The 20,969-nt window shown below is 50.0% G+C and overlaps 3 protein-coding genes across 5 annotated transcripts in view; 1 reads left to right on the top strand and 2 right to left on the bottom strand.

Moving 5' to 3' along the window:
• Positions 1 to 430: 430 nt before the first annotated feature.
• LOC111160702 (sialic acid-binding Ig-like lectin 8) lies at positions 431 to 3,427 on the bottom strand. The gene is made up of 5 exons (XM_022524011.1): positions 3,147 to 3,427; positions 2,698 to 3,081; positions 2,232 to 2,510; positions 1,995 to 2,042; positions 431 to 847 (listed from the first exon to the last, which is right to left on the bottom strand). Exons 1-5 carry the CDS (start codon positions 3,187 to 3,189, stop codon positions 555 to 557), a joined length of 1,047 nt encoding a protein of 348 aa, XP_022379719.1. The 5' UTR covers positions 3,190 to 3,427; the 3' UTR covers positions 431 to 554.
• A 4,095-nt stretch (positions 3,428 to 7,522) lies between these two features.
• Positions 7,523 to 13,853, bottom strand: LOC111160775 (sialic acid-binding Ig-like lectin 6). 3 transcript variants are annotated; one of them, XM_022524123.1, is made up of 9 exons: positions 13,749 to 13,853; positions 13,305 to 13,664; positions 12,871 to 13,149; positions 12,627 to 12,674; positions 11,903 to 12,160; positions 11,520 to 11,804; positions 10,634 to 10,727; positions 10,220 to 10,298; positions 7,523 to 7,760 (listed from the first exon to the last, which is right to left on the bottom strand). In XM_022524123.1, the coding sequence occupies exons 1-9, from the start codon at positions 13,780 to 13,782 to the stop codon at positions 7,581 to 7,583; spliced, it is 1,617 nt and encodes a 538-aa protein (XP_022379831.1). In that variant the 5' UTR covers positions 13,783 to 13,853; the 3' UTR covers positions 7,523 to 7,580. The 3 variants fall into 3 exon arrangements, with proteins under 3 accessions (XP_022379831.1, XP_022379830.1, XP_022379832.1); XM_022524122.1 differs by having other exon boundaries at positions 10,634 to 10,730; positions 13,749 to 13,852; XM_022524124.1 differs by lacking the exon at positions 11,520 to 11,804 and having other exon boundaries at positions 10,634 to 10,730; positions 13,749 to 13,850.
• The window catches only part of LOC111160767, a 618,405-nt gene continuing 610,081 nt past the window's right edge, over positions 12,646 to 20,969 (top strand). Inside the window, 1 exon segment of the mRNA XM_022524110.1 lies at positions 12,646 to 12,709. Within this exon segment, the coding sequence (XP_022379818.1) occupies positions 12,653 to 12,709 (57 nt within the window). The 5' untranslated portion in view covers positions 12,646 to 12,652.

Below are 20,969 nucleotides of genomic sequence, written 5' to 3'. Positions count from 1 at the left end.
CTCCTCACCACGGATGCAGAACCAGCAGGAAGAGTCTTAATGGCCAGAGGTAGAGAGACCTGATTCCTGGAGAGGAGGCAGGGTCCAGTCCCCCAGGAACCCCTTGCTCCACAGAGCTGTACAGGAGTGAGTCTCTGGGGCGAGGATCTGTAGTTTGACAGATCTCATCCGTGGGTCAGCAGCACCACCGTGAGGAAGAGGGCTCAGTTACAACTTGCAGCCTTACTCTCTTTGGAGCCTCTGAACCTGTTGGGGGGAAACACGGTTCTGAAATAAGGGGCCAGTTCTGTGGAGGGCTTGCTTTGGAGAGGACAAGAAGAGTGAAGCCACCCAAGGTGTCCCAGAATCTGGGCTTTTCACCTAGTGTAGTAGATCCAGGTGAGGCCATAGGTCAAAAGGAAGCCAGCCCCCATGAGGGCCCCTCTGAGTAGGGTGAGGATTAGAGGCCAGGTGCCCCCAGAGATTTGGGGACAGGAACAGGAGATACCTGGGGGAAGAAGACCAAGAGGAGGAGGAGGAGAGTGAGGTTCCTTAAGTCCATACCTTAGTCTCGTTCACCTCAGAATGCAGGTGTCCCACGTATACTCATCCTGCACAGCTAGGTTCGTGCAAACGTGGTAGGAGCTCCACAAGTATTGGGCCTGGCAGGGGAATTCTCCTCCATCACCCAAGACCAGCTGGGGCAGCACTAGGACCCTGGGATTTGTGGGCTGGGAGGGGCTCAGAGTCAGGCTTCCCCAGCACCAGCTCAGCCTGGCAGGGAAGTTGCCACCAGTGTCACAGACCAGGTGCAGGGACCGGCCCTCCTGAACTTGAAGAGTGGTGGTTCTGACTAGGGTCTCTGGGACTACGGGACAGAGAAAGCCAGAAGGGGAGGGCTGAGAGCCCCTTCTCTTCCTCTGCTCTTCCACAGACACAGGCGTGGAAAATAGAGTCTCTCAAACAAGTGTTACAAGCACAGGCAAGTAAGAGTGAAGGGCCATCTGGTGAGGTGGAGAAAAGGAGAAGCACCCGATGATCCCAGGACAGGTGGATGGACCTCTGAGCAAGAGCTGGCCTGTCTAGACCTGGCAGAGGACGTCCCAAGAGGTGGGCTTTGATGTGTGATGCTGAGGAGGGGCGTGGACACACGTAGGGTCTGACCACTTGCAGGGAGAGACGTGGAGGTTCACACACAGGTGATGCTCCCAGCCTTTCCTCTGAAAGCCACAGGGAACCGTGGGAGGGTCTGAGCAGGGGAGGAACAGGGCCAGATCTAGGGCACACAGAGAGACACCTGCGGGCTGAATTGTGCTGGGCTGGAGGGGTGGGGTGTTGCGCAGAGAATGGCAGGCGGGACAGGAGGCTGGTCCCAATGCAGGGGGTCTCACTACGCGCAGGTGAGAGGAGGCAGAGGCCTGAGGGGGGGCTGCTGCCATGGAGATGGAGGAAGAGAGTCATTTGAGATATTTTCGAAGCTCGCTGAGTCATGGGGAGTGCTGGTTGAGGCAAAGAAATGTCTCAAGTGACTTCCAGGATGTTGACTCAGGTGGCTCGGGTGGGAGGGGCCCCCCAGGGAAGCGGAAGGGGCTCGGGAGGATCTGGACTGGACAGAGACGGACAGAGGGTCTTCTGGGCAGATGGGGGACTAGAGGCTCCAGGTCCCGGGCTTACTCACGGGGTCGTGCAGAAAGCAGCCCGAGGCCCAGCGTCCAGCAACAGGAACCTGTATCTAAGGCTCCTGGTGGGACAGTGAGATGTCATGGCCACAGGAGAGGCAGAGAATCAGAAAAAGGGCATGATAGGAGAGTGAGGGGAGAGAGGAGGCAGCCATAGTGACAGCGAATGGTTAGCTAGGATTCCCAGGGACTCGAGAGTCCATCCAGGGGATGGGGGAGGGGCAGATTGGGTCCAGGGAGGGGATGAGGAGCGATGGGGCTTCATTCTGGCAGACCCTCACAACATTCCCTTATTTGACCTCTGAGACATCCGTGGTGCCCTGGGGCCTCTCCCACCTGTGCTGTTTCTCCTGAAGGAGTGGACGGTCAGGTTTTGTGGAGCATCTGGAGCAGAAACAAATATGTGTCCACTTGCAGTGTGACGAGGCGGCCATGAGCAAGGGGGTGGGGCCCGAGAGTTCTCTCCCTCTTGACCCTGTGCCTCTAAGAATTCTCCCCAAGTATCTCACCCAACCCCTGTCCCCCCAACACCCCCAGCCCTCAGGGACCCTGGCACCCAGGCCTGGCACTCACAGGACACATTGAGCTGGACGGTTTTCTCCGTGCTCACACCAGCTCCGGGGAAGGTCACTCGACAGGTGAGGTTGGTGCCGTGGTCCTGGGGTCTCGGGTTGAGGGTGAGTACAGGGGAGTGGGGAGCCTTGGAGCCCCAGGAGGGGAGGGCAACTCCGATCCAGGAGAAGGTGGGGGGTGTCCCCCTCTCACAGGCCCATGGCACGCTACAGGTAATGTTCTTGGGGTGGCCAGATTCTAGGGGCCCCTGGATGTGGATGTCAGGTGTCTGTGTCAGAGCTGAGCAGGAGAGAGAGAGATCCTGCAGTGGGACCCTGAGTGTGCCCCTAGAAGCAGCCTCCACCCCAGGCCAGCTGTCTCCTCCCCAGCCAGGATGGAGATCAAGGGGTCCCTTCCCGGCCCTGCCCCAGGAGCCCTCAGGATCCATGCTTGGGACATGTGTCCTCTCCTGAAGCCCATTCCTTACCCGTCACAAACACGGAGAGCTGATTCTGCAGGTAATTATATCTCACAGAAGACCCTCTCTCCACCCTAAAGAAGTATGTCCCCGAGTCCCTTCTCTGTGCATCTCTGATGTCCAGGGAGCAGTCGTAGGCCCGGGGGTCCCCGAGGAGGCGGAATCGGCCCTGGGTCTCCTCCTGCACTTTACGACCTGGGTTGTTTGTGGCCACCGGAGCATGCTGGTATACACTGGCCCCTTCCTGGAACCAGTAGCCAAATGCCGGGAAAGACTCAGTCCAGAACATTTTGGAGTGGGAGAAGCGGCAGGGCACGGAGACGCACAGACCCTCCTGCACCTTCACCGTCTCCTGCACCAGCAGCTGGAATTCCAAGCCCTGAGCCAGGGACCCTGTGGAGAATGGAGGGTCAGCAGCAGCCCCGGCCCACCTCGCCCCCTCCCCTCGGCCCACTCACCTGTCCAGAGCAGGGGTAGAAGCAGCAGCAACGGCAGCAGCATCTTTGAGATGGAGGGTGTGTGGCCTCCGGTGGGTGAAGGAGAAGAGGAAGGCAGTGGGAGGGAGGCTGAGGGGGACCCACGGGAAGCTGGGGAGGAGCACAGGGCCTTGTGGTTCACAGAAGAGGAACTACAGCTCCAGAGCTCTCCCCGATCTCTACGCAGAGCCGGCCACACCCTTGGCTGGACACCAGGGAGACCCACTCGGGAAGGAGAGAGCAGGAGCAGACCCGTGTCCTGCCCCTCATCTCAGCACTTCCCTCTGGCACCAGAGCCTGGACCAGGACCTCTGAGGACACATGAGGCCTGGGACACAGTGAGTCTCCTGAGGTCTCTTCCATCTGAGGGGCTTGTCTGAGCAGCACCGTCTACACTGGGGAGCTAGTCAACTCCTGGCTAGACCTGGAAGGTCACATCCGCATCTAGACCCTTGGGTGTTCTGTCCTGCAAGGTAGAGGACTCTTTAGGTCTGTGTGAGCCTCTGGGGCAGAAGAAGAGATGGGATCCTGGGTGAACAGAAGGCAGCGGCCATTCATACATTCATTCATTCATTCTCCATGAGCTTAGTGAACATCTGTGTTGGAACTGGAGACGAGACAGCTGGACCTGGCCTGGTCCATCCTGTGACGGGATCCCCACCCAGGGAGCCACTTCCTCCCTAGACACACGGTGCCGTCCCCGCAGGGCTCAGAGCTACAGGCACCTGTGACTGTCACATGTCCTGGATATTTTCTAAAAATATGAGTATGAGATTATTTTTGACATGAGTAAAGCAAGTAGTAAACAAGAACAACTCTTTTTAAGCTGCAAAACTTGAACTCTACCCATTACTTTTTTTTTCTTATTTGACAGACAGAGATCACAAGTAGGCAGAGAGGCAGGCAGAGAGAGAGGAGGAAGCAGGCTCCCTGCTGAGCAGAGAGCCCGATGCGGGGCTTGATCCCAGAGCCCTGGGATCATGACCTGAGCCGAAGGCAGAGGCTTAACTCACTGAGCCACCCAGGCGCCCCAAACTCTACCTATTAAAGAACAACTTCCCATTTCCCCTACTCCTGGCCCCTGAAACCACCATTGCACTTTCTGTCTCCAGGAATTTGACTCCTTTTGAGAACTCACATAGGTGGAGTTATCCAGCACCCATCTTCTTTGTGACCAATTTATTTAACTTATTAACTTACCGTAACATCCTCAAGGTTCATCCATGTGGCAGCTTATGTCAGAATTTCCGTCCTTTTTAAGGCTGAATAATTTTCCATGATAGGGGCACCTGGGTGGCTCAATCGGTTAAGCCCCTGCCTTCGGCTCAGGTCATGAGCCCAGGATCCTGGGATCGAGCCCCGCATCGGGCTCCCTGCTCAGCAGGGCATCTGCTTCTCTGTCTCCCTCTGCTCCTCCCCCTGCTTGTGCTCTTTCTCTCTCTGCCAAATAGTGAAATTTTTTAAAAAAATCTTTCAAAAAAAATATTCCACAGTAGGTTAGGCCACGTTTTTTATCTGTTCAGCTGTTGAGGGATCCTTGGGTTGCTTTTACCTTTTGGCTCTGGTGCCTAACGCTGCTATGAACATGGGTGTGCAAATATCTCTCGGGCCCCTGCTCTCAGTTCTTTTGGATATGCACCTGGACGTGGCATTGCTGGATCATATGGTGATTCTATTACTCATTTCTTGAGGAAAGGTCATACTCCTTTATAACTTTATCTATTATCACGTCACATTAGCTATGCATTTTAACGTCTCCACTCCGGACCCCTCTTCTGATTCTGGACATTTGTACTCCTGCTCTCTCACGGACATCCCCGTTGGAGGTCAAGGGGCTTCTCCTAATGAACCTTTCAAAACCCGGCTCTCTGGAGTCCTGCCTGGAACAGGACTCTGTCCTTCCAGCTGCTCAGGGGAGACCCTGGGTATCGTCCTTGCTCCTCTCTTCCTCCCATCCCCCACATCCATTAGAGCATGCTGTTGGCCTGACCTTCGGAATATATCCGGAATATATCCTCCCCAGCTACAGTGCATCCCTGGTCCAGCGCACCACCACCTCCTGGACCCCCCTGGACCACCGCTGGGACCCCTCCACCCCCTACCCCCAGTGCCGTGCCTCTCTTTTTTGTTGCCCTGGCCCCAGTCTGGCTGATTCTGAACAGAGTAGCCATGGGGATCCTGCTAAAATGAGGGTCTCAGCATGCATCTGCTCTCTGCAAAGGCTCCCAGGATCTTGCGGTGGGCTGCAGTGGCCTTCCTTGGGGGTCTGTGCCATCTTCCGGGCTCCCCGACATTTGCACTCCTGTGCTTTTGGCCTCAGAGCTGCCGTACTCGCAGTTCCCCTCTTCCCATCTTCCTGGAATACCTTCCTCTTAGGCAAGCAAAGAGTCTGCTTCTTCCCTCCCTTGGGGCCTTTGCTCCACTCTCACCTCCCCAGCCTCTCCGCTCCCAGAAACCCAGCCCAAGGCGCTGGAGAGCTTTTCCTCCAGGTCTGTATCAATCCATGACATGCTCTCATTTTATTTTTTACTTTTATGTATTCTTTTTTTTTTAAGATTTTATTTATTTGTCAGAGAGAGAGAGAAAGAGAGAGAGAGATCACAAGTAGGCCGAGAGGCAGGCAGAGGCAGAGGGAGAAGCAGGCTCCCCGCCGAGCAAGGAGCCCGATGTGGGACTCGATCCCAGGACGCTGGGATCACGACCTGACCCGAAGGCAGCTGCTTAACCAACTGAGCCACCCAGGCGTCCCACTTTTATGTATTCTTGTCTCCATAACGACAGCACTTTGACCACAGAAGTGCTTCCTGTCCCCTTGAGTTTCTTGTGATAAAATATTCGTAAAAATAAAACTTGCAAATTTTTGATACTGTAGAGGGTGCAATTTGGGGACACTGAGTACACTCACAGTGTGGTGTAACGATCACCGCTGCCTCTTTCCAAAACTTTTTCATCATCCCCAACAGAAAGTCCACACAGTTACCCAACAACCCCTCCCCACCTCCATCCCTGAGCTCCTTGCAACCCCCATTCTACTTTCTGTTTCCATGAGTTTGCCTGTTCTGAGTAGCTTAGAGAAGCAGAATCAAACAACATTTGTCCTTTAGTGTCTGGCTTTTTCCTTTAGCATATTGTTTTCAAGGGTCATCCCTGTTGTGGCTGCACGACATTCCATTGTGTGTCTACACCACATTGACTCATCTGTTCTTTTGTTTTTAAATCATCTTTTATTATTATATTTTGATTTTGTATTCATTTGAGAGAGAGAGAGCTAGAGAGAGAGCACAAGCAGGGGTAGTGGCAGGCGGAGGGAGAAGCAGACGTCCCGCTGAGGGCAGAGCCTGACTTGGGGCTCAATCCCAGGACCCTGAGATCATGACCTGAGCCAAAGGCAGAAGCTTAACCGATGGAGTCACACAGGTGTCCCAAAACTGTTTTGCTTCTTGCTTTATGATCTGGATAATTCTTTTTTTTTTTTAATTTGACAGAGAGACAGAGAGATCACAAGTAGGCAGAGAGGCAGGCAGAGAGAGAGGGGAAATAGGCTGCCCGCTGAGCAGAGAGCCCGATCTGGGGCTCGATCCCAGGATCCTAAGATCATGACCCAAGCCGAAGGCAGAGGCCCAATGCACTGAGCCACCCAGGTGCCCCCTGATCTGGGTAACTCTTGTTTCTACTTCTTGCATTTATTGCAGTGGAAAGGATCTACAAAATACTGTTTAACAGAAGTGGTAAGGGCAGCCATCCTTCTTGTGTTTGATCCTGGTGGGAAAGTTCTGTGACCTCTGGGACTGGCCCCTCCAGGTCTTCAGAGAAATCGTTAGCAGAAACTTTCTGTTAAAGCATCTAAGAGAAGTCCTGACACACGCATGTGTGCAGAGTTCACAAAAAGCTTTGTGTCAGGACTTACTGACTCATCGATCTTTCGTGATCATCTCGCTAGATGAGGATGACTTCCCTGCTTTGTAGAACAGTAAAGTGAGTCATAAAGTGTGTCTGTGGCATAGACAGATTGGAACTCAGTCTTTTGGACACAAATCCTGGGGTCTTCCACATGTACTAGGAGATTAAAACCATTGCCAAGAAGCCCATTAATTTTTAAAAAGTCAAGGCTGAGTGTGACGGGCTGAAAAACCATAAGATTAATATATTGAAGTCCTAAACCCCAGTACTATAGTACTGAGACTATAGGAGATGGGGTCTTGAAAGAGGAAATTTCAGTTAAAATGAGGTCACTAAGGTGGGCCTTAATCCAGTACATCTGGTATCCTCAGAGAAACTTAGGACACAGACTCACACAGAGGGAAGACCAGGTGAGGACAGAGAAAGAAGACGGCCAACTACAAGCCAAGGAGAGAGGCCTCTGCTGACACGTCGATCTCAGCTTCCAGCCTCCAGAACTATGAGAAAAACAGTTCCTCACTTGTGTGTCTTGATCTCTGAGTACTCGGTGTGGATGTCTTCCTGTTCCTGATACTTCGGCTTGGGAAATCTGAGGAGAGCATAGTGGAGCTCCTGTTCCTCTTCTGAAATGGGTCTGGCCTCAGCAGGAGCTGGGGGGGCTGCAGGGATGTCCGTCCAGGACTGGTGCTGATATGCCTGAGTGGAAGCAAGAGATACTCAGAGCTGGTCAGTAGGGTCTGAGGGAAAGCAGCCAAGGACCAGAAGGGAATTGGCCCTGATGGGACTTTTATCACTTACCCATTCATTTATTTTTAAATGTTTAATAATTAAGATTGGCCAGCCCTTAATTAGTGTTTATATCAATTACGTTACATTCTTTAAAAAAAAAAAAGTCTGAGAGAGGGTATTATTTATGTATTCATCACACAAATAATAAAACTAAGGCTAAGAGAAATGATACACATTGCCCTAAGGACACACATCTATATAGGGGTGCTTGGAAGGCTCGGTCGGTTAAGCCTCTGACTGTTGATATCAGCTCAAGTCTTGATCTCAGGGTAGTGAGTTCAAGCCCCAGGTTAGGCTCCATGCTGGGTGTGGAACCTACTTTAAAAAAAAAAAAAAAAAGACACACGTCTGTATAAATGCACCATTGAGCCAACTCAAAATCAGTTCTAACTATAGTACCATCCTTTGTCTGGACAGTGTACGAGCTGTTGTGTGGAGTGACAAACAACACAACTACACAAGTACAGTTCCTGAGATCAGACGGCTTATGATTTTCTAGGAAAGGCAGTCACTAAACAAATAGAAAACAAATACATTCAAAGTTCTACATTTGAAATCTAAAACAGGCAGGGTTGGCGTATCCAGTTCCCAGGCAGGGGCAAGAAGACCTAGCAGAGGTCAGATCTGGCCATCAAGATGGCAGCCCACCTCTGCTCAGCACTCACAGCACCCTTGGGCTGTGGCAGCATGAAACAGAGGCCCTCACACAGTGGCTCAGCGAGGCAAAGAGAAAGAGTTCTCAGATTAAGAGGAAGCAGGTATTTCTCGGGGCTCTGGGGATACAACAGGGGATAAAACAATAGCAACAGCCACAAACCACCCTTGGGACTCCCCTGCTTAGGGGAGGGAATGATTCTGATTGGAGTCATGAGTCCTGGGCTTAGTCCACGCCAGGTACTGTGTTAGACACTTCTCGTCACTACTCTACGATACTCTATGGACTCGTCACGTTCCCATGTCACCAACATAAAGAGCGGTCAGAGAGGGTGTGTCACTTGCCCAAGGTCACCCAGCTTGTCTGTGGGGAAAGATGGGATTTTGAATGCAGGAGTCTAGCTCCAGAGTACATGTCTGTGGCCACTATACTGTACGAACTGCAAAAGACATTCCCTTAAAAGAAAAAAATACTGAGAATTTGAAAGTAAAGAAATGGAAGCTGTATTTCCTGATTCCTGACAAGATGGGGATTTAGCACATGCTAAGGGTCCCATTCCCCAAGGTCAACCAAGGAGAAACAAGACAGGGAATCATGGTAATTAAACTTTAAAAATGATTTTGTGTGTACTTGCTCTGCCAGTTACTGAAAGAAGAGTTTTGAAATCATCAACTATAATTGCCAATCTGTTCTCCTTGCTGTTCTGTCGGTTTTCATACGTTCATTCTGATGACTAGAATAATAATAATAATAATAATAATAAATTAATAGTATTATATTATTTATATTATTTATATTATTATATTTATATTATTTATATTATATTTATATTATTTATATTATATATTATTCTATTTATATATAATTATATATTATATAATGTATATAATATTATAAAATATTATATATAATATTATATATACTATAATATTAATTAATATTATTGATTATAATATAATATAATTTATTATTATTATTATTATTATTGGAGGCATATATGTTTAGGATTTTTACATCCAGACAAAGGGAGTAAATATTCCATGATTTCATTTATATGAAGTTCCAGACGGGACCAAACTAATCCATAGTGATAGAAATCAGTGATTGCCAGAAAGGTCGAGCTGACTGGGCAAGGGAACAAAGGTATTTGGGGACCTGAGGGAAATGTTCCACATCTTGACTGGGGACATGGGCACAGGGCGAACACCTTTGTTAAAATTCATTTCACTGCATACTTAAGATAGGTGCATTGTTATGTGTAAAGTATACCTCAATGAAGTTGATATCAAATACATACACAGGGATAGATTTGAAAAATGAAAAGTGGGAGTGATGAGTTGTGAGTTTGGGGTTCCCAAGTCTCTCTACCCTAGGGCTCAAGTCTACTGCTTCCCTAGCACCCAGTGGGTCTGGCACAGACTAAGTTTGGGTCAATGTACTTCTGGGTCATCAACCCCACAAGAAAAAGCTAATATTCCAGGGGAATGTGATACTCTGACGTAGGAGCCATAAATATCTCTACAAGCAACTGGGCTATATACTTAGTCCATCAGAAGCAGAAGTATTAGAGCAGTTGAATCAGGAATTTAAAATAACCACATGTGGAACTCCAGGGAGTATTAGATATAAATCGGGAAATGCTCAGGTGCCCTGACTGAGGGCTCCTTCCAAAAGCCATTTGCTGGATAGGAGCTCACAGCCTGTCACTCACCCCAGAGCCTGAGCTGCCAGCTGGGCTCATATCCATGCTTTGCACTGGCTGGACTGTTTTCTTCCTGCCGGTCTTCACTCTAAGGGAACAGCCGCGGGTCTTTCAGCTTGGTTATTTGGGGCATGCAGTAGGCAGACCATCCCTTGCACCCCATGAAGGGCATAGAATGAGGTAGGTGGAGGTGGTCCAGTCCCCAGGTGCTCGCCCTAACCCAAGAGCTGGACCAGGGGCTGGAAGAGGCCCCAGGCTTGGCCCAGTTGGGTATGGGTTGATTCACACTACCACGCAGCCTCCTTCCCTGACTGCTGGATTTCCAACCAGCCCAGGCTCCTCTAGCTCAGGCTCTCCGAGATTCCACGACCTTATCCCCTTCCCTCTCCAGGCTTCTCCCTCTATCCCTGGACCCACTCTCACCTGAAGATGAGGCAAAGGCAGAGGGAAAGCAGGGCCATGGTTCCAGCTCCCGCAACTGCTTCTATGACCCCACTGGTCCTGGGTTCCGGTTTATCTGCTGAAAATTTGAGTTGTGTGTAAGCTCCAGCTCCAATACATGGCACGTTCCAACTGGCCACTTCCTTCTCTCCCCACCCCCCATTAGTATGCCCACTACCCATCTAGGACTCAGTCATGTGACATTCCACTGCCCAGGGGACCCTGAAGCAGCCCCTTCCCCAGGCCTCAGGACTGAGGATCTTAAACCTCCAGCTGCTCCATTTGGGGCCTTGGTAGCTCTCCCCCACCAGCCCCATCTCTCCGGGGCTGTTATGGGTTGAATTGTGTCCCCCACCAAAGTCATATGCTGAAGTCCTAGCCTTCTGGTATACCCTTCCACCCAGCATCTCAGCATGGGACCTTACTTGGAAACAGGGTCTTTACAAAGGTAACCGAGTATTAAAATGGGACTGCTAGGGTGGGCCATAACCCAATATGGCTGGTGTCCTCATAAAATGGGGCTGTTTGGACACACACACACACACACACACACACATACACACACAGGGGGATGCCATGTAAGCATGGAGGTATAGGTTGGGGTGATGCTTCCACAAGCCAAGGAACACCAGATTGCCAGCAAACACCAGAAGCTAGGGGAGAGGCTGGAAAAGGTTCTCACAGCCTCAGAAAGAACTGATCTGCAGACACCTTGATCCTAGGCTTCCAGCCTCCAAAACTGGAAGACAGTAAATGTCCATTGTTTAAGCTGTCCAGTTTAAGGTACTTTGTTACAACATCCCTAGAAAATTAATACAAGGGCCAAGTTCTTCTTCCTCCAGGCATCACTCCCCAACAGACCCCAGACCTGGGAGCAGCAGGACAGCGGCACTCTGTTTCCCCTGCGCATTCTGGGCCTCGCAGCTGAGTCTGAGGCCAGAGCCCAGCGGCCCACTGAGGCTCAGGGAGCTGTTGGCCCAGGGCCCCACAAGGCTGGAGGTGACAGTCCAGGAGGCGTTGCTGTGGTTCCCCTCCAGCAGCTCCTCCCCCAGCCGCCAGCGCAGGGTGGGCGCCCGCTGGGCTCGGGAGGAGCAGTTACAGCGCAGCCCCTCGCCCTCCCAGGAGCAGGAGGGGCTGAGCAGCTGCAGGGGGTCTGCGAGAGAAAGGGGAAGGGTCAGGGGTGCCGCTGATCTCCAGGCCCCCCCGGGCAGCCTGCTCCCAGGCCCCGGGCAGCCTGCTCCCCACACTCACAGACCACAGAGAGATGCAGGGAGATGTGCTGGGAGCCCAGCAGGTTCTGAGCTTGGCAGATGAGGTCTCCTTCCTCCACAGCCCCTGCTTGAGATACGTCCAGGATTGGACTCCTGCAGATTGGGGTGGCTTTCCAAGTGGGGGACCCCCGGAACCAGCTCAGCTCAGCAGGGGGGTTGCTGTCAGTAACACAGAGCAGCTGCAGAGCCTGGCCCTCCAAGATGAAAACTGATGAAGTGTTTTGCAGAGTCCCCAGGGCTTTGAGGAGAGAGAGAGAGAGACCTGAGTTTTATGAGGCTGGTGTTTCTCTCCTCTTGCAATGTCCACACTTGCTCTGAGGAGGAAACTAGCAGAGTCCATGCCAAAGGCCTGCAAAGGAGGCTCGGACGATTTCCCTGGAGCTGCTCCAACTGTCCAGCAGATGGAAATCTGAGGACCCGGGACCGGAATATCGTGAACAAAGGCAGGGAAAGGGTCAAAGAGGAGCCCAAAAGCAGGAGGAGGATTTGCCCAAAGAAAGTTTAGGTGAGCGAACATTCACTTCAGGGAGTCAACGTTGTTGGGGGCTTCTCCCCACCACTCTCCCCATGCCTGAACTCAGTGACTGGCTTCTTGTACATGTCTCATGCAATTCCTGGCCAGCAGGAGCTCTGAGACCCAACAAGGACTGTCCTGGTAGACCCAGTTTCCACCCCAGCCCTGGAGAAAAGAGGTTCTTTCCTACCTGTTCTGCTTCCTTGGAAGATCCTGATGGCTGTGTTCTGTGGAGCATCTGGACAGAAGGATGAGGCAGCCTCAGCACTCACGGTAAGAGAGGAGTGTGTGCTGGGCCTTCCTCCCAGGAGCCACAGAAGCAGGTAAAGGGGTTCTCTTCCTGCTTAGCTACCAAGACCCCATTGTCAAGCCCTAGCCCAGCTCCGCCCTGGTCTCGCATCTCAGGGATGTGGGCATCCTGGTCCCACACTCACAGGTGACATTGAGCTGGACAGTCCTTTCCACCATCACACCAGCTGCAGGGAAGTACACTTGGCAGGTGAGGTTGGTGCCGTGGTCCTGGGGCCGTGGGGTGAGGGTGAGCACCGAGGAGAGGTGAGTCCTGGGGCCCAGGGAGGTGAGGGCAGCTGACGTCCAGGAGAAGATGGGCGGCGTGCTCCTCTCACAGGCCCAGGGCACAGAGCAGGTCAGGTTCCTGGGGTGTCCAGACTCCAGGGTTCCCGGGATGATGATATGAGGTGTGTGGGTCAGGGCTGTGAGGACAGAGAGGATAGATAGGGGCCTCTCGTTGTTTTGTTATCCTGTCCCAGTGTCTGGCCATGGCTGTCTCCACCCCTCACCGTCCCCCAAGAGGAACAGAATGTTCATTTTTCTATCTCTGGGGCCTTTCCCTGGGCCCTTACCATACCTGTCACATTCAGAGAAAACATAGTATCTAGATATGAATATGTGCCCAGGTGAAAGAAGTAAGTCCCACTGTCCCCCATGTGGACTTCCGTGATGTCCAGGGAGCAGTTCCCGGTCTGGGGGTCCCCACGGATGAAGAACCGGCCCTGGGTCCTCTCATGCAGCTTCTGGTTTGGTTTGTTGGTGGCCACTGGAGGATCTTGGTTTACATCTGCCCCTTTCTGGAACCAAGACACGTAGGCGCTTATAAAGGAAAGCCAAGGGTAGGAAAATTCGCACGGCACGTGGACACACAGACCCTCCTGCACTGTCATGGACTTCTGGAGTTTCAGCTTGTAGCTCAGAACTTGAGCCACAGACCCTGGAGAGACAGAGAAGGAAAAACTCATCCCAGAGCTCCAATGCCTCCCCCGAGTGGGGCCCCCTCTCCCCTCAGCCCACTCACCTCTCCACAGCATGAGCAGCAGCCACAGTGGCATCCCTCCCCGATGCCCGGGACAGCCTCTGCGGTTCCTCTGATAGAGAAAAGAAGCCACAGGTTACGGGAGGGCAGAGGAAGCTTCGACCGGAAGCCTGTGGTAGAAACAAAAAGTCACAAACCTAGAATAGAGAACTTCAGACCCACAGTCAACTGTGATTAACCTTTGAAATAGTCTGGTTCCCTTTCTGTGTGTGGCAGGTGGGTGCTGAGGCTCTGAGGCGGCAAAGGTCTTGCTTAAGTAAGGCAGCGAGGAGGGACGAGAGCCTCCAAGTCCTGCCTCTTGGGCTCCTGCCCAGTGGTCCAAACTGGACACCTGTTCCTGGACAGAGAAGTGGTTCTGAACTTGGGTTTGGCTCTTGGCCACTTGAAAATAATATTCACACACACCTAGAACTAATATAACACTGGATGTTTACTATACTAGAATTAAAGGAAAAGGAAAGAAAATCAATACTTGGGAGACAAGAGATGGTGCTTTATTCAGGAAGCTGGCAACCTGGGAAGATGGCAGACTGATGTCTCAAAGAAGGCATAGGAAAAGGAAAGGGAGCTGCATGCAGAAGAAGCAGGTTAGTCATGTGCGGACATGACCCTGAACAGACTGGCTGACATCCACAGCAGCTCTGTTCACAGGTGGTCATGGCTTCTCTCTTGGGAAAGTCTGGTCCTTCACTCCTCAAGGCTAGTGGTCTACCAGTCTCAAAGAAAGAAAGTTAGTTCTGCTGCAGATCAAGAGACGTAAGTCAGCATGCAAGGAGAGCATAAGCTTGAAGCAAATTAACCCTTCAGACCTGTTGGAATGCTGTTAGAGTCCCAGCCAGCCAGCCCTCCAGAGGAGAGTCACAGCCTCAGGATCGTCATGGATGTGGCCTGCTAGGGACGGGTCTCAGGATAGCCTTCATAGCTTCAGAGGCTTAAAAGAGTCCAGATGAAGCAAGAGAAGCAACACACATCTTCACTTCATCCATCCATCCATCCATCCATCCATTCACAAAATAACATTAAAAAAAAAAAAAAGATTTGAACCAGTCCTGAACTTCAACTAACTCAAGCAGTGGGGGAAGACGACAAACTTGGGCTTCATCTGAAGGCAATGGGGAGCCATGGAAGGTTCTTGAGCAGGAAAGAGGCAGGGTCATATCGTTATCAACATGATCCCTCTAAGGCCAGTTGTAGGGAAGAACTGGAAGGGAGAGGCTGGAGGCCAAAAGGCCAGAGAGGAAACTGTTGTGACTTTGGGGGAGGGGAGAACCAAGCCTAGGTGGAGATAGCAGCCTTGGTGATGGAAGAAAGAATGATTTAAGACACTTTTAGGAAGTGAAACTGAAAGAGAGGTGCAGTGGGTGGGGGAGGGACTATTAGAGGGACTCCCAGAGCCCTGACGCTAGTGATGGGGGCTGGAGGTGTCATGGCCAAGAGTAGTGAATGTGCAGGGCTAGGCTGGGAAGAAGGCGGTGGGAAAGGTAGCAGAGTTCGCCCCAGGGGCAGGTATACTCAGTGGGGGGAGCCGGGGTCCCTGGGTGGAACCGTGGGAACACACATACACACACTCAAGCTTAACTGTGGGAATAGGAGTGAGGGACTGAGGTGGCCTGGCCAGGAAAGTAGCAGGAGACATGGTCCTTGGTGACCCTGGTGAGAGTTTTTCCAGGAAGGAGCTGGAGGGGGCAGCAGCCAGACCATGAAGGGGGCATTCAACAGGACATCATCAGCCTTCTCCCCTCTGACCTCTGACTTCTGCCCTGAGCAGCAGAAACCCCACTTCCATCACTTCCCCAGAACAGAGTGTTTTTCCTACTTGTGCCATTTCCTTGGACAGGGCCCCATACCAAGATTCCTAGACTATTCGGACCAGACAATGACAATATTTTCTATCTCAACTTGGAGGTGGCGGCTAACACTTTGGGTCTACAGAACGCTGGTGAAGTGAAACTCTCATACTTTCTTCTCCTTCCTCATGCCAGGCTTTTAGCCAGGCCTCAAGTCACACAGGTCCTCAGGGACCCAGGTGTCCTGACCAACAACTGTAGGAGACATTGACCCAGGTGGTGTCAGGAGTTTAGCCGAGCGAGGGGTCTAAGCAGACAGCTCAAGCAGCAATGAGTCAAAATGAGAGTAGCAATGAAGCCTTTAATCACATACTATGGTATATTCTACCGGAGTCTAAATGGGAGAAACCACCGCCTCCTCCCTGTCCCACTTTCCCCAACAGAAAGATGATTGGGTGCTAAAGGAAAAAATATATATGATTCTAGGGGCTCCTGGGGGGCTCAGTTGGTTAAGCATCTGCCTTCGGCTCAGGTCATGATCCCAGGATCCTGGGATCAAGTCCCGCATCAGGCTCCCTGCTCAGTAGGGAGCCTGCTTCTCCCTCCCCCTCTGCCTACCACTCCACCTGCTTGTGCTCTCCCACTCTCTCTCTCTCTCTCTCTTTCTCTGTGTGTGTGTCAAATAAATAAATAAATAAATAAATAAATAAATAAATAAATAAATAAAATATTTTAAAAAAAGATGTGATTCTAACTGTCAAGGGAAAAATTATTCATGACACTCCTTTAGGAAGGATAAAGACTGTATTCAGGGCCATTGCAGTAGATACAGAAACCACCACAATGGGGTTTGGCAGCAGGAGAGAGACTGGGCTCAACTCTGAATACAATAAAGAAAAGTGGGAATTTAAAGCCAAGGAGCAGGATGAGGGTCAGTGGAGGGAAAATCATTTTGAGGGGTGGAGATGGGGAGGTAGGAGTGGAAAATACTGAGTTCTGAGTCAGAGTGGGGAAAGTGTCTTCAAGGTTTTCTCCTCTTTCCCCCATAAGGAGGCCTCAGTGGAGGAGCTTGAAGACCTCTGCCTGAGGCCCCAGGTAAAGAGGGGTCAGAATGAAGACCCCTGGCCTGTAGATGCAACTATGTGAGGAGAATGACCAGCCAGAAAGGTCTGAGTCCTTGACAGGAGCAACTCTCTTCAGACCTTTTGATGCCCTGGCTGTCAGCAACTCTGGAGCAGGGAGGGCAGCTTTGCCCCTTGAGGCCTGTCCTCCAAGGAAGGCCTTCATCTGTGCCTGTGACTGGCCTGGAAAATCACATACAGGTTTTAACCAAGGGCCTTCTCAGACGGTACTGTCCACAGAACTACCACTTCCTAGGCAGGTCACCTGATGTGTAGTGCTGGTGTCATGATCTTGGGATCTTAAGATATGCATGAGTACTAAGGGATGGGGGGTCTTGGGGCCCAGGGAGGTGAGAAGCATCTTACAGAAGCTCCTGGAAAAGTGCTCTTCAGATTCTGAAATGACTCTGCCCTACAAGTTATAAGGGTATAGATTTGGTGTATATGGTACAAACTGGGGAAGTCAGCTTTTCCCCTGGAGGAAAAGACTCAGATCCTAGAGTGTGATCTTGGGCACAACCTCTGCAATGGCCTCTCCTTCTATTAGCCTCAGTGCTCTGTACATCTCCCCCACCCTCTAGATAAGGAGATGTGTTCCCATTTCTGGGGTCCTTCCCTGGGAACACTTGGCTATTTGTCACATTCAGAGACAGTGTCATATATTGGAAGCCATATTTCTCTACCTTTTTTTTAAAAAAAATTTTTATTTTTAAGTAATCTCTACACCCATTGTGGGGCTTGAACCCACAACGTTGAGATCAAGAGTTGCATGCTCCACTGTCTGGGCCAGCCAGGTGTCCCTATATTTTTCTATCCTGAAGTATTTCCACTTCTCTGAATTTTGGTAAATCTGATGCTCAGAGAGCAACTAGGGGCCCTTGGGTCCCAGAGGAGGTTCTCTCTCTTTGGTTTTGTTAGGATCTGTGGCCAGAGAAGAATTATGATGTCTCTCAGCCAACTCCAAGATCTAAAAGTGGGCATTGATAAGTCAAAGTCAATCTTAGGAAGGTCCTGCAGCACCTAAACACTTTGAATGTCTTCCTTCGCTTCCAAAGACAATGCCTTAGTCAGCCTCCTGATATTACAGTCCTTTCTTTATTTGACAGACACCGAAGTATATATTTTTTATTTTTTTTAAGATTTTGTTTTGTTTTTACTTATTTGACAGACAGAGATCACAAGTAGGCAGAGAGGCAGGCAGAGAGAGAGGAGGAAGCAGGCTCCCTGAAGAGCAGAGATCCCGATGCGGGGCTTGATCCCAGGACCCTGGGGTCATGATGACCTGAGGCAAAGGCAGAGGCTTTAACCCAGTGAGCCACCCAGGCGCCCCTGAAGTATATTTTTTTTAAATCTTTTAGGATCTGGCACATAACTAGAGTCAGTAAAGGATCATGAGACTTGTTCTCCATCTTTCAAGGTTCCATTTGGGTATCAGCCAGAGCCTGAGAAAGAGAAAGAGGGAGAGAGGGTGGAGGAGAGAGGGACAGAGGAAGAGGAAAAGGGAGAGGGAAACAGGAGGGAAAGGGGAAGTGGGGAGGAAGATATCAGCTTTTTTGATAGAGAGGCCCTGCTTGGAAGAAGTGGAGGAGAGAGTAAAGGTTTATCCAGACAGGGAGGGATCTCTGAAGAGATTGGGGGTGGAGTCAACCCTGAGAGGCAAGAAACCAAGTGTATATGAGCAGTCCCACACTGAGGGTATGACCGCACATAAGGCCCTAACTCCCTGGGGTGGTAAGGAGTCTGGGAAGGGCAGAGCTAAACTGGGAGGCACTTACCCTGTTGGTATCTATCCCCAGGACTTCCCGATTCTCCCATCGCGTCTGCCCACAGAGGGAGTGCTCTATCCAGCCAAGACCCCGAAATTAGGCAGTGCCGCTGTCCGTGGTGCTGAAGCAGGATTAGGTACCCAGTTCGGGAATAATTGGGCTGTGCAGAAGGGTCTCAGTCCAGGAAAGCAACTGAGTCAGGACTGGGCCTGCCTAGGAGTGAGAAAGCTGGGAAGGAGCCAACCCCTTTCCCACTCCTCCTTCCTTACCCTGCCGGCTAAAGTTGAATCAAACCCCTAGCAGCCAAGCAGTTGAATCAAAGCCCCTAGCAGCCCATCTCTAAACTTAGTGTTATGTTAGAAAAATAAAACCCCATTTATTAAGGTTCCTGAAAGTCCGCCTTGTTGTAACTTAGAACAAATTGCATTTCTCATTGATACGTTAGGTGGGAAGTGGAGATGATTCTTCCAATTCCATCTGACGTCAACAAGACATTTTCCAAAAGTGTGCTACTCATTTAAATATCCCGACGACCCATTAAGACTGCCTGATATGATTGACTTTTCTCACTTTTCTAATTCAAGATTAGGGAAATAGTGTTATATTTCTTTATTTTCCATTGATGTGATTATAAACAACTTTCCTCATCTATTTCTGTTTAGTTAGCTATAATCCTTCTTGGGACGCCCGGGTGGCTCAGTCGTTAGGCATCTGCCTTCAGCTCAGGTCATGATCCCAGAGTCCTGGGATGGAGTCCTGGGATCAAGCCCTGCATTGAGCCCTGCAGCAGGCTCCCTGCTCGGCAGGAGGTCTGCTTCTCCCTCTCCTACTCCCCCTGCCCATGTTCCCTCTCTCACTGTGTCTCTCTCTGTCAAATAAATAAAATCTTTTTTTAAAAAAGATTTTATTTATTTATTTGACAGAGATCACAAGTGGGCAGAGAGGCAGGCAGAGAGATAGAGGGAGAAGCAGTCTCCCTGCTGAGCAGAGAGCCCGATGTGGGGCTCGATCCCAGGACCCTGAGACCATGACCTGAGCCAAAGGCAGAAGCTTTAACCCACTGAGCCACCCAGGTGCCCTAAATAAATAAAATCTTAAAAATAAAATGAGATAAAATATTCATCCTAACTCTAAATAAAAGGGACCTATTTGATGAAGTTCTAGAACCTAGACCTAGGTTCTAGAACCTTGGTGAGGTTCGGTGGTGGGGTCTGGAGCTAAAGACCAAGAAAGAATTCTTGAGACATCTTTGGTGCAAAATGGTGGTTTATTAAAGCACAGGGACAGGACCCGTGGGCAGGTAGAGCTGCTGCCCTGGGGATGTGAGGAGTGGTCTATTATATATTTGTAAGTTGGGGTGGGAATTAGGGATGACATAAGTCTCTAAGGAATTTTGGAAGCAAGGTTTAGGACCTTGAGGAGCTAGCTATTGTCTGGGGGAAAGGTTATTCATTCCCAGTAATAAAACCTTTTCGTGAGACCCTTTAGATGTTTATCAGTGAGCCACAGGCTTGGGAATGATTGCTAACACTATCTTGGAGGTTTAGAGATAAAGTTTCCAAAGGAATTGTTAAAGTAGACTTACAGGATCCTGGTTGGGGGTAGGGGGTCAGTCAGGCTAGGATTGCCCTTTGCCCTTAGCAAAGCCTTAAGGTGGGGGTAGTTGAGTCCCTAGAATAGAGTCACTCTGCCTGTTTTAAGGGCTTGTCAGTAGGTAAAGAAATTTAATAATTTTTCTTCTGCCTCTGTTTCCCACATCATATTCACCCCTGTTTGGGGAATCACAGCTTTGGAAGTTATGCTCTGTGATCTCTTTATTTGCAGCAAAGAAATTTTCTTTGTATGATAACTCCACTGGTGTAATTTCTGACGTGGAAAACAAAGGCAAAAGGAAATGTGGATAAAATTAAATTCCTTATAACTTGCAACCCATTGACAAATGCTTGAAGTAGGCAGAATATGACATCCCTCTAGAACTCCCAACTGTCTTAAGGTTAATGCCTTCCTAGAGGGGGAAAACAAAACAAAATGAAACGAAAAAACCCTTAGCTTGACAACAGTCAGAACTGGAGGATCTTTTAAGTCTTCTTTAGCATCTGAAAATCCTTTTGGAAACTTCTTTTGTCTTTACCTCCCCCAACTCCAAAGGATATAATTAATTGCTCCTTAACAATCCCAGTGCAGCTCTTTTGGCCCAGGGGTCCTGTCCTGCGTTTTAATAAAACTACTTTTTTTGTACCGAAAATGTTTCAAGAATTCTTTCTTGACCTTTTGTTCTCCAACCTCACTTCAAATCACATCAGCTTCTATTTGTGACTTCACAAGGAGGGAACTCACATTAGTTCAGTTACACAATGACCTTAAACAATTTTTCTTGGGCATACCACAGGAACCTAATAAATATTTGTTGAATAAATGAACCAGAATATTTTTCTCACATAACAGCACAGTCTTATTATGTAACAGCACTGTTTTAAACATTTTTTAATTTTTTAAAAAGATCTTATTTACTTATTTATTTTTAAAAGA

The sequence above is a fragment of the Enhydra lutris genome, unplaced genomic scaffold, assembly GCF_002288905.1.
Source record: "Enhydra lutris kenyoni isolate GAN:26980312 unplaced genomic scaffold, ASM228890v2 scaffoldscaffold77, whole genome shotgun sequence".
Classification (NCBI taxonomy): Eukaryota; Metazoa; Chordata; class Mammalia; order Carnivora; family Mustelidae; genus Enhydra; species Enhydra lutris.
The sequence above is the reverse complement of the archived record's forward strand: the minus strand, read 5'-3'. Positions and strand labels throughout refer to the sequence as shown.